At 44.4% G+C, this 13,522-nt stretch overlaps 1 protein-coding gene across 10 annotated transcripts in view; it reads left to right on the top strand.

Moving 5' to 3' along the window:
• The window catches only part of slc2a9l2 (solute carrier family 2 member 9, like 2), a 294,396-nt gene extending 290,922 nt beyond the window's left edge, over positions 1–3,474 (top strand). For all 10 annotated transcript variants that reach the window (XM_052008890.1, XM_052008908.1, XM_052008881.1 and 7 more), the window contains one exon: positions 2,776–3,474. In XM_052008890.1, coding sequence (XP_051864850.1) covers positions 2,776–3,036 — 261 coding nt within the window. In that variant the 3' untranslated portion in view covers positions 3,037–3,474. The remainder of the gene's footprint in view (positions 1–2,775) is intronic.
• The last annotated feature ends 10,048 nt before the right edge of the window (positions 3,475–13,522 follow it).

Consider the following 13,522-nt stretch of genomic DNA (forward strand, 5'->3'; position numbering starts at 1 on the left):
CTGCTGTGGTTTAACTTCCCAAAATGCAACACTTCACACTTGTCTGAGTTAAATTCCATCTGCCACTTCCCCAGGCAATCTACATTCTGTTGTAATATTAGATAAACTTCACTGCCCACTGTACCATCAATTCCATCAATTTGGTATCATCTGCAAACTTACTAAGCATGGCAACTACATTCTCATCCAAGTTGCTAAAATAGATGATGGCACCCCACTGATCACAAGCCTCCAAACTGGAAAAACAATCCTCCATTACCACCCTCTGACTCCTTTCACCAAGCCAATTTTGTATCCAATTGGCTAGCTCATCCTGGATCCCATGTGATCCAACCTTCCAGACCAACCTGCCATGTGCGACCTTGTCAAAGGTCTTGCTAAATTCCAAGTAGACAGTGTCTATTGCTTTGCCCTCATCAATCCTCTTAGTCACCTCTTCAAGAAAGCTCAGTCAAGTTCGTAGACCTGATTAACCATGCACAATACCTTTTTGATTATCCCTAATCAGTCCTTGCCTTTCCAAATGCAGTTAGATCCTGTCTCTCAGAATCCCCTCCAGTAATGTTCCCACCATTGATGTTAGGCTCATCAGCCCATAGTTCCCTGGTTTGTCCTTACAGTCCCTCTTAAATACATGCACAACATTAGCCACCCTCCAGTCTTTCGGTACCTGGTACCATGGCTAATGAAGAAAAAAATTCTCTGCCAGGGTCTCAGCAATTTCTTCCCTGTTTTCCCACAATGTCCTAAGATAGACTTGGGGATTTATCCACCTTTTATGTGCTTTTTTAGACCACCAGCGCCTCTTTTGTGATGTTGATATGTTCTAAGACATCACTATCTGCTGAATTCCATAGCTTCCATGACCTTCTGTACAGTGAATACAGATGAGAAATATTCATTTAAGACCTTGCCATCTCCCATGACTTCACACATAGATGATCACATTGATCCTTAATGGGCCCTATTCTCAACCTATTTTGTATGCCTCATTACTGGCATGGACATAATGGACCAATTGGCCTCTTCTATGCTATAATGACTTCAATACCCACAGCGAGAAAAACCCAAAACAATAATTTTATTAAATCACAAATTGGTAGTTTTTATATTCCTGATTATTTTGTAGTAGCAATTTTTTTTCATAAATTAATGGTAAGTTAAACACTGAGAAGACCAATAAAGAATGTAAAAGCTGGTATGTTGCCTCACGGGTTACAAGATCAAGGGTGTTTCTGAGCAGTTGAAGAAAATTCTCAAGGAGGAAGGTGAGAAGCCAGAGGTCGTTGTACACTTCGGTACCAATGACATAGGTAGAAAAAGGGATGAGGTCCTGCAGAGTGAATATAGGGAGTTGGACAGAAGGTTAAAAAGCAGGACTTCAAGGGTTGTAATCTCTGGATTACTTGCATTGCTACATGCTGGTGAGGGAAAGGATAGGAGGATAGGCAGATGAATGCATGGCTGAGGAGCTGATGCGGGAGGGAGGGATTCAGGTTCTTGGACTATTGGAATCGCTTCTGGGGAAGAGGTGGCCTATACAAGAAGGATTGCATCTGAAATGGAGTGGGATGAATATCCTGGTGGGGAGATCTGCTAGTGCTGCTTGAGAGGGTTTAAACTAATCTGGCAGGGGGGTGTGACCCAAAGTGTGGCAGATGAGAAAGTTAAGGCCAATATGGAAGTGAAAGTGTGCAAGTTCAGTGGGCAGGAGCAGGGCAGGGAGCAAGGAACATCTGGTAGGCTAAACTGCATTTATTTTGATACAAGGAGCCTGAAGGGTAAGGCAGATGAACTCAGGGCATGGATAGGTACATGGGATTGGGATATTATAGCTATTACAGAAACATGATTGAGGGAAGGACTTGGATAGGGTGGAATTTGTTAAGTGCCTTCAGGAAAGTTTTCTCAAATATGTAGCTAGCCTATTGGAGAGGGGGCAACACTGGACCTCCCATTGGGAAATGAGGCAGGGCAACTGACTGAAGTGTCCACTATGTCCATGCCAGTTATTAGGTATCCATCTATACTAATCCCATTTTCCAGCATCAGTCTGTGGCCTTCTGTACCGTGGTTTTTCAGGTGCTCAGCTAAATTCTTCTTGAATGTTGAGAGTTCCTGCCTCCATAAGAGGCCCTTGGGCATTAAATTTATTGAATAAGTCTGCGTATCTACCAGCAGATTACATTACTGGAGTGGGAAATAACTCTGCTGTAAACACAGGTCAAAAACATAGCCACTGCTGGAGATAGAGGATAACAAATGAGAAAATGTTTTTATTATGCTCCTGCCTAAAGCTGTCAAAATTGGGGAAGTAAACATATTTTGAAGAGCATGAAAATAAAAAACAGATTCTGGAGATCTGAAATAAAAACAGAAAATGCTGGAAACACTCAGCAGGTCAGGCAGCATCCATAGAAAGGAATATTCCAGATTAATGACCCTTTGTCAGAACAGGGAAAGAGAGAAGGCAAATTAGTTTTAAATTTCAGACAGAGTGGGAGTGGGAGGGAATGGACAAAGGGAATATCTCTTGATTCACTGAGGATGAACAAGACAAAAGTGACAAAGGAAAATCCTGCTGGAAAGGAACAGAATATGTTTAAGGGTGGCATTCCTGGAAGAGAAATGGCCGTGAATTCAGCAGTAATGAAAATCAAACTGCAGATGTTGAAAGGCTGAAATAAAAACAGAAAATGTTGAAAATACTGGCTAACATTTTAAAATGTAATGATTCTCATGGGTTAATTTATTGTCTTTTTTATATACACACAGAGTGGCCTGGAAGCATTCTGTTTCCTGCTATTTGCTGCATTTTGTGTATTAGGATCACTATATCTCTGCCTTGTCTTACCTGAAACCAAGAACAAGACCTTTGCACAAATCTATCAGTCATTTGCCAAAATCAACAAGGTACCCAAGCGAGAAACCAGGAAGATGCCGGAAGTGGAAAATGAACTGGAACAAAGCCTTCCAATGACCCCTTTAGGTAACATGATGAAAGACAAAGCAAACAGGGACTCCAACCTTGTTTAGAGTATTTCTTAATTAAAGGACCAACAAATCTTTCTAATTCATAAACATTATACATTTGTATTAAAACAAAGAAAATGCAGGAAGTACTCAACAAATCAGACAGCAACTATGGAGAGAGGATCAGTATTAATTCTTCAGGTCGTTTGTACATCCATATTGCTTGTTACAGTGTTTTGAATCTCATTTTCCTCAATTTACCAGAAGGTTTATTAAGAGGGAAAAATATACCAATTGGAACAATTTGCTTGAGAACTGATTGCCTGAGCACCATTATCAGGGCAATTACAAAGAAAATAATTGCAAGTTCACAAGAAGGAAAAGAGGGGACCTTTCTCCCTATAAATATGTACGAAAGGAAAGTGGGTAATTCTAATAATCTCCACTTTGTTGAAATAAATTGTGTCAGGCTGCTAATGTGTTCATCTACCTGACTCCAAAATAAACATGACAATTGTTGAAGTTTGTGTCTCTTGAGAATTATTATTGCTTGTATTTTAATGCATTGCTTACATATTACTTGTTTATCCATTGTTTACACTTTACTTTGTTTAGGTTTTGAGATACCTTGAATAATTTTCCATTGACTGGACTGGAAACTGCCACACAACAAGCAGGACAATGGATCTCACTTTTTAAAGCTCCCTAATGTGCAGACAGAATCATGGACTCAAAAATCAAAAGAACTGCAAATGCTGGAAATCAAAAATAAAAACAGAAAATGCAGGAAATACTCAGCAGGTCAGGCCACTCCTTTGGGAGGAGAAACAGAGCTAATGTTTCAGGTCAAAGACACTTCATCACAACTGGGAAGGAAACAAAAGGAAGCTGCAGGGATGGTGTGGGTCAAGACCTCACCTGGTCTGCAAGTTAACAAGCTTCTTTTCTCTCCTTACCAGTTCTGACAAAAGGTCTTTAACCTGAAATATTAACTCTCTTCCCACAAATACGGCCTGACCTGCTGAGTATTTCCTGCATTTTCTGTTTTTATTTTGGAATCATGGACTCCTTTCACTTATCCATCTATTCACTTACATACTTAGAAATGGTCTTCTCTTCTTCCAGATGAAACTGATGCTTCCTAACCATATTGCGTTTGTAGACTGAGCACTTGAAATCTGGGTCTATAGTCTTCTCCCTTACTCTGGATCATTTCTTCCATCTAAACCATTCTGTGATGTGAAACACGGGTGAGTTGGAACAGCCATGACTGCACTTTCATTAACTACAAGACCAGAGAATGATGGGAATGCCTAGCGAGTTGGGCAGCATTTGCAGAAAGAGTTAATGTTGCAAGTTTCATCTTCCATTATCCATGCTCACACTGCACCTTGAAGAAGGTTTTACACAAATGTAAAAGGTTTGAAGAAACTGTCATTACCTCAAATACATATATCTCAGATTTTGACAATTCTCTGATGGCCTTTCCCCTCTGCCTTCACCAACTCTCACTGTCTATGTTGTCTTTCTGCTTCCTATTCCCAGCATTTTCCTCTCAAACAGCCTAAGGTTTTCAGTGTATGGTGCTGTTCACTAGTTTGATCTCTCTAGTGATGATCATGAAGATTTTGTTTTCTTTTGGGATTGGGGCATATGAGTGATCCACCACTTCACCCCTTTGAGTGGAAGCATTCATAGATGATGAGATGCAAAGGTGGGTCATTACATTTAAATGAAGCCCAGTGGATGACCATTTGTTGGGTAAAGTAAATTGCCAGTGGTTTTGAGGAAAGTTGTGTTTTCAGAGGATGCTGATTTTCAAGAGAGAGGCCCAGGCAATCAGATGCAGAGATAGAAGGAGAATGATGGAATTAAAGAAAAGCTGTATGATTGACAAAAGATGTGAATTGATGGCAAATGCAATTTCAGAGGTTATTGAATCTTTGCAGGTACCATGTGTTAGAGGGTGCACAAAGAGTTTCTGTCTCCTCCCTGTTATGGGGAGCCTGCTCTCCACACTCAAGACTCATTTCCTTCTGATCCTGACTTCAGTCAGTAAAATCTTCACAGTTTCATTAGAAAACTGGAAAGCCTTTCTCCTAACCAGTTGCTGCCGCCTTGAGATAAGAGAAGTTTCGATAGAATAAATAAGAAGAAAATGATTACATGGCAGAAAGAGCAATAGCCAGAGGATATAGATTTATAATACTTGGAAAAGGGGAGAATCTTTTTATAACTTAGCAACCGTGGTGGATTTAGTTTCTGTAGTAATTTTCAATAAGGAATTGGATTTAAAAAAATGCAGGGCAATGGAAAAAGAGAATTGGAATTTGGGTAGCTCAACGAAAGAGCAGATCCTGGCATGGGGACTTATTAATGTGACCCAGTGAGATTTTGGCATCAGGACTATACATCATTCTCCTTGTGATGCTCCTTTTTAAGCATTATGGGGGAATGTGCCACTTTGTTATGAGTGCATCTGTTGAAGGGCACTCCTGGACATCATAGTATTGAGACTGTAGCATCAAACTGGGCAACCTGCAAGCTGGCTAAATAAACTACTAAATTACATCCTTGGAACCTTTTGCCCACAGTAAAGAACACCTGGCTAATTCTCCCTAATTTAAGGCAGCTTCCTAACCTCTCCATTTGTGCCCCAACCCCAAGATTTAAAGCTCCCAATTCTGTAATTTGTGTCTCCCTCAACTTCACAACCTCATCTGACTCCTTGCAACCCTCTCCTTATCCTCAACCCTGCTAGTCCTGATTCCATCACATTTCAACGCTGCTTGTGTTAATTCCCCCAACAACCTGGCCACCTCTGTTAGCTTGATGGTTCCACCCTTCAGGCAGTCTGCCCATCCCTACACAGCAACATGTTCTAGGCCTCCATATTTTCCCAGCACCAACCCTTCCACTTTCATCTCTGAAGCTCTCCCTCTGTCCCTTCCATTCTTATCCATAATGTGCCATCTCCGATTACCCCAGTTTCATCCACAATGTTCCACCTTTGATCCCCCTGCTTCCATCCATAATACCAGCCCAGTCCCATTCATGACACCTACGTCAGACTCCTATTTATTGACTACAGCTCCACCTTTAACACCATAATTCCAAACAAAGTCATCTCCAAATGCCTAGACCTAGGACTTGGCACCCCCCTCTGCAAACGGATCCTTGACTTCCTGACCAATGGACCGCAATCAGTAGGGACAGGCAACAACACCTCTAGGATTATCCTCAACACTGGTGGCACCACAAGGCTGCATCATCAGCCCCTTACTTTACTTCCTACACACTCACAACTGTGTGGCTAGATTCTGCTCTAACTCCATTTACAAGTTTGCAGATGACACCACTGTAGTGGGCTGGATCTCAAACAACGACGAGATGGAGTACAGGAAGAGAGCCTAGTGACATGGTGTCAAGACAGCAACCTCTTCCTCAATGTCAGCACAGCAAAAGAGCTGGCCATTGACTTCAGGAGCGGGGTGGAGTACACGCCCCTGTGTGTATCAATGGTGCTGAGGTGGAGAACTTCAAGTTCCTAGGCGTAAATATCACCAACAACTTGTCCTAGTCCAGCCACGTGGACACTATGGCCAAAAAAGCACACCAGTGTTTCTACTTCCTCAGAAGGCTAAGGAAATTCGATATGTCCCCGAAGACCTTCTCCACTTTTTACGGATGCACCATAGAAAGCATCCTAACTGGATGCATCACAGCTTGGTATGGCAACTGCTCTGCCCAAGACCACAAGAAATTGCAGAGAGTTGTGAACACAGCCCAGTCTATAATGAAAACCAGCTTCCACTCCATCGACGCTATCTACACTTAACATATTCAAGAACCCCTCCCATCCCATTCGTTCTCTCTTCTCTGCGCCCCCCCCCCCCCCCCCCCATCGGGCAGAAGATACAAAAGTTTGAGAACACATGCTACCAGCCTCAAGGACAGCTTCTATCCCACTGTTATCAGATTCTTGAATGGACCTCTTATATGATAAAGCTTTACACTTTATTTGTCCACCCACACTGCAATTTCTCTGTAACTGTAACACGATATTCTGCATTGTTTTTTTTCTTTTTATACTATCCAGTTGTATGGAATGATCTGTCAGAATGGCATGCATTACTGTATCTCGGTACATGTGATAATAATAAACTAATTATCAATTACCAGTACCCCACCTACAATCCTCCTGTTCCAATTCACAATACCTTATCTACAATCCTCCAGCTCCCATCTACAATGTCCCACTTCCAACACCTCCCCCGGTCCCATCCGCAATTTCTTGATCTCTAATATTTCTTCTCCCATCCACAATGCTCCAGCTTCCAATCCATACTTCCAGCAGTTGTGAAAGAAGGTCCAAAATGAAGAAGTGTTGCTATTATTCTTGCTATTCTGAGCCTTGGGAGAACTGAAATCTGATACAGTGACCCAACAATCAAAATGGCCACTGGGACCCTGCACTTGCAACATTGTGGTCCATCCTTATGAGTGCACTAACAATTCCAAGGTGAAACCACATCTGTGCCTAGAAATGAGCTTTGGGCAATTTTGTGGTATTGTGTACGGTGCTGCATGTGTCACATAGTGGTGTGTATGGTGCTGCATAATGCAAATCACTTGTGCTCCTACAGCACCCTCCACCCTCACACCATTCACATTTCAGTGCCAGGATCCCCACTCAAAGGTCAAGCATGAAAATATAAACACACGTTACAAACGTTATTTTCTCCAGTTCAGGAACATTTGCCAGGAATAGGAGGAGCGGTTGTGTGGCAGGAGTTACCCATACCAAAACTGATGGGCAGAAAGACCACAGAGCTAGGACAGAGAAATGGGCGCAAAGCTCACCAGGTATGTGCTGGAATGTTTCATTCTTATACAACATTGCTCCTGATTTCCTCAGCAGTGCACAGCCTTATAGAATCAGAATCAGGTTTATGTCATGAAATATGTCATGAAATTTGTTGTTTTGCAGCAGGAGTATAGTGCAAGACATAAAAATTGCTATAAGTTGCAAAAATAGTAGTGCAAAAGTGGAATAACAAGGTAGTGCTTATGGGTTCATGGACTGTTCAGAAATCTGATAGCGGAGGGGAAGAAGCTGTTCCTGAAACATTGAGTGTGGGTCTTCAGGCTCTTATACCTCCTCCCCAATTGTTGTACTGTGAAGAGAGCATGTCCAGGATGCTAAGGGTCCTCAGTGACGGATGCCACCTTCTTGAGGCACCGCCTCTTGAAGATGTCCTCAACTGGCAGGGAGTGTTGTGCCTGTGATAGAGCTGGTTGAGTCTACAACTCTCTGCAGTCTCTTTCAATCCTGCACATTGGAGCCTCCATACCAGGCGGTGATGCAACCAGTCAGAATGCTCTCCACCGTACATCTATAGAAATTTGCAAGAGTCTTTGGTGACATACCAGATCTCCTCAAACTCCTAATGAAGTAGAGCCGTTGGTGTGCCTTCTTCATGATTGCATCAATGTGTTGGGCCCAAGATAGATCCTCTGAGATGTTGATGCCCAGGAACTTGAAGCTGCTCACTCTTTCCACTGCTGGCCCCTCAATGAATACCAGTGTGTGTTCTCCCAACCTCCCCTTCCTGAACTCCACAGTCAATTCCTTGGTCTTGCTGACATTGAGTGCGAGGTTGTTATTGTGACACTACTCAACCAGCTGATCTATCTCACTCCCGTATGCCTCCTCATCACCATCTGAGATTCTACCAACAACAGTGGTGTCATCGGTGAATTTATAGATGGCATTTGAGCTGTGCCTAGCCACACAGTCATGAGTGTAGAGAGAGTAGGGCAAAGGACTAAGACATCTTGAGTTGGTATTCCAGGTACCAACTACACTTTGTGTGAAAAATTTACCCCTCATATCCCTTTCAGACATCCTCCCTCTCACCTTAAACTTATACCCTCTAGTTTTAAACACCCCTACCATGGGAAACAGGCACTCACTGGCTATTTACCCTAACTATGCTTCTTATAACTTTATATGCTTCTATTGTCATCTCTCAGCCTCCTTTGCTCCAGGGAAACTGTCCCAGTCTATCCAATCTCTCCTTGTAATTCCAGGCAACACACTTATGAATCTTCTCTGCACCCTCTAGCTTAATCATGTCTTTCCTGTAATGTAGTGACCAGAACTGCATGCAATACTCCAGGTGCAGCCTAACCAACACTTTGTACAACTATAACATGATGTTCCAACTCTTGTACTCATACCTTGGGCAATGAAGGCAAGCATGCCATACGCCTTCTTTAACACCTTGTCTACCTGCGTCACCACTTTCAGGGAACAATGTACTTGTATCCCTGGGCTTCTCTTTTCAAGAACACTCCCCAGGGCCTTGCCATTCACTGTGTATGTCATGACCTGGTTTAACTCATCAAAATGCAACACTTTCCACGTGTCTGAGTTAAATTACATCTTCTATTCTTTGGCCCACTTTCCTGGTTGATCTATATGCTGATGTAACCTTCTTCACTGTCCACTGTACCACCAATTTTGGTGTCGTCTGAAAACTTACTAACCATGCCACCTACATTCTCATCCAAATCATTCATAAATATGACAAATAACAGATGACCCAGCACCAATCCCTGTGGCTCAGCACTGGTCACAGGTCTCCAATCTGAGAAAGAACCCTCCACTACCATCCTCTGCCTTCTACCACCAGGCTGATTTTGATTCCAATTGGCTAGCTCTCCCTGGATCCTATATGTTCTTACCTTCTGGACCAGCCTACCATGCAGGACCTTCTCAAAGGCCTTGGTAAAGTTCATGTAATCAATGTCTACCGCCCTGCCCTCAACAATCCTCTTGGTCACCTCTTCAAAAAACTGAATCAAATGTATGAGATATGATTTCCCACACACAATGCTATGCTGACTATCCCTATTCAGTCCTTGCCATTCCAAATGCAAATAAATCCTGTCTCTCAAAATCCCTTTGAATAACTTCCCTACCACTAATGCAAGGCTCACTCGCCTGTGGTTCCCTGGCTTATCCCTGCTGTCCTTATTGAATAAAGACAAAATGTTATCTAGCCTCCAGTCTTCCAGTACCTCATCTGTGGACAACGAAGATAAAAATATCTCTGTCAAGGCCTCAGTAATCTCTTCCCTTGCTTCCCATAACATTCTAGGATACATCTGGTCAGGCCCTGGGGATTTATCCAGTTTCATGCATTTCAAGATCTCACACCTCCTCCTCCATAATGTTGAAATGCTCCAGGATATCACTGTTCTCTCCCTGAACTCTGTAACTTCCATATTCTTTTCCATGTAAGATATAGATGAGGAGTATTCACTTTAGACTTAGCCCATTTCCCATGGTTCCACACATAGATTACTGCACTGATCCTTAAAGGACCTACTCTTAATATGCCTTTAAAGTCTTAAAGGATTCTCCTTTATTTTACCTGCCAAAATATCTCATGACCCATTCTTGCCTTCATATTTCCTTCTTAAGTATACTCTTACATCCCTTATACTGTATAAGGGACTCACTCGATCCCAGCTGCCTAAACCTGACATATGCCTCTTTCTTTTTCCTAACTAGACCCTCAATATCCCTCATCAACCAAGTTTCCCTAATCCTGCCAGCCTTTCTCCTCACTCTAACAGGAACATGCTAGCCCCGAGTTCTTCCCATCGCACTTTTAAAAGCCTCCTTATCCTAGAAGGTTGTGGAGGCAAGATTATTGGAGGTCTTTGAAGAGGAGTTAGATAAATTTTTGAAATTTTTGAAATCAGTGAATTGAGGGTTATGGGAAACTGGCACAGAAGAAGAGATGAGGCCAGGGGAAGATCAACATTTTCATATTGAATGGCAAGGCAGTGCAGTGGGTTCCAGTAGCCTGCTCCTACTCCTACCTTCTTATGTTCATGTTCTTTGTTGAGAAGTAGCAAGTGGTCTACATTTTCCAGGATTATTATTGTCAGAGGGTGGAATAGTACAAGTTGGGGCTTCTTTATCTTAATGCATTGCTTTGTTTTGCACATGTAAAGTGTAAGGCCTTTTATCTCAGATACTTTGGTGAATGAGGTGACAATGACTTGGAACTCGGCCCCAACCGTACCCAAGTACAAATATTGTCCACATACCACAGCTCAATGACTGAAGCTCTCGACCTTGGTTCTGGAGTGAAGGTAACGTAGGTTAAACAGTTTCCTGAGGATTATTGGAGATGAGCTGTAGCATTATGGCAAGAAAGGTAAAGACAATTGTTGGGATAATGATGCTCATTGATAAGTAGAATTGGATTGCATTTGCAGTTAACTAGTTCCTGGATCTCCTTGTCATTCTTATCAAACCAGTCATGGTGTTTTCTGGTAGAGAATCCAAGAATAGCTTCACAGATGTTAACTACGTTGGACTTCAGAGCAGTCAGACACTGTGGACACTCTGAGGCTTCCGTTGCCTAGGGTCATCAGGTTGTCTGTTAGGCTCTGCTTGAGAAGATGTATCCTTGCGGAGTCCTTCAAACTTTAAGCATTAATTTTCTGGTTGTTTCTAGCAATGTTTCTTTTACCATCATTGTTCTGAGGCTAAGCTGATAAAATGATTGGACAATGGTCAGTCCAACAGTCATCAATACCTTGCTGTCTCTCATCCCGACAAAACATAATCTAACAGGTGCTAGTGCCTGGACCCAGGCTGCTGCCATGAGGTCTTGTGCTTGTCTTTCCGACAAAACGAGGTCTTGATTATGACAAGACCATATTCCAAGCATTTTGTTAGGAGGAGAACTCTACTGTAGCAAAAATCAAACTGCTGGAGGAACTCAGTGGGTCGAGCAACATCTGTAGGGAGAAAGGAATTGTCAATGTTTCAGGTTGAGACCTTGCAACAGGACAGGTCGAAATATCTAATACTAGAGGGCATACATTTAAGGTGAGGGGGGTAAGTTCAAAGAATTTATGCAGGTGTAGCGGTTGCTACCGCGGAATAAAACAAGACTCTACTCGGAGGATTGCCAAACAGAACTGGTTTATTTTCCCGCCTTGCGCGGGCCCTTTAAGGGAGAATGTTCCCGCCCAAAACAACCGGCAATGACGTAAGTCCTACGTCATCAGGACTTTCCCGTGCGCGGGTTCTCCCTGTCGCTCGGAAAGACGAGGCCCGCCGCCATCTTGGGCCTCGTCGCTCCGACGCCGCGCGACCCGACTGCCGAGCCGGTTCGCCCGACTAGGCGGTGAGTCGCCACACAACCCCCCCCAGAACCAGCGATACAATCCCCAAGGTCCGTGGGCTGTGCCAGCTGCCACTTAGGGGGGCGGCCTCTGCGTCGTGGCGTGGCAACCTCGACAGGCTGTTGCAGATCCAAATGGGCCGGTTTGAGGCGGTCCGCCGTGAAAACCTGTTCCCTGCCTCCAATGTCCAAAATAAAAGTGGATCCGTTATTCCGTATGACTCGGAATGGTCCCTCATATGGTCGTTGCAATGGCGCCCGAGGTGTGCCCCTGCGAACGAAAACAAACTTACAGTCCAGTAGTTCCTTGGGCTGGCAGGATGGGGCTTGACCGTGCCGTGAGGTGGGAATCGGGGCCAAGGCGCCAAGCTTCTCGCGCAGTCTTTGTAGGACTGCTGGGGGTTGTTCCCCTTGGTCCCGAAGGGCAGGTATGAAATCCCCGGGGACAACTAGTGGCGCCCCGTATACAAGCTCAGCTGACGAAGTGCGGAGGTCTTCTTTGGGGGCAGTGCGTATGCCGAGCAGGACCCAAGGCAGCTCGTCAACCCAGTTAGGACCCTTCAGGCGGGCCATCAAGGCCGATTTCAGATGGCGGTGAAAACGTTCCACCAACCCGTTTGATTGAGGATGGTAGGCTGTGGTGGTGTGCAGCTGCGTCCCGAGCAGGTTCGCTAATGCAGCCCAGAGACTGGAAGTGAATTGGGTGCCTCTGTCTGAAGTGATGTGGGCCGGAACGCCAAAACGTGAGACCCAAGTTGTGAGCAGCGCCCGGGCGCAGGAATCAGTTGTGATGTCAGTCAGGGGGGTTGCCTCAGGCCACCTCATGAACCAGTCCACGATGGTAAGGAGGTACTGGGCTCCTCTTGAAACCGGCAGAGGGCCCACGAGGTCGACGTGTATGTGGTCGAACCTCCTACGGGTAGGCTCGAACTGCTGTGGTGGGACCTTGGTGTGTCGCTGGATTTTTGACGCCTGGCAGTGCAGACAAGTCCTGGCCCACTCACTGACCTGTTTGCACAGGCCATGCCAGACAAACTTGCTGGCGACCAGTCGGACAGTAGATCTGATGGACGGGTGCGCCAACCCATGTACCGAGTCAAAAACGCGTCTCCGCCAGGCTGCAGGGACAATAGGGCGGGGCTGACCAGTCGCAACGTCGCAAAGTAGGGTCCGCTGACCTGGACCAACCAAGAAATCTCGGAGCTGCAGACCCGAGACTGCGGTTCTGTAGCTGGGCAGTTCGTCGTCGGCTTGCTGTGCGTCAGCTAGGGCCATGTAGTCGACACCCAAGGATAGGTTGTGGATGGTTGGTCTGGAAAGTGCATCAGCAACGA

The sequence above is a fragment of the Pristis pectinata genome, chromosome 2 (genome assembly GCF_009764475.1).
Source record: "Pristis pectinata isolate sPriPec2 chromosome 2, sPriPec2.1.pri, whole genome shotgun sequence".
Taxonomy (NCBI): Eukaryota; Metazoa; Chordata; class Chondrichthyes; order Rhinopristiformes; family Pristidae; genus Pristis; species Pristis pectinata.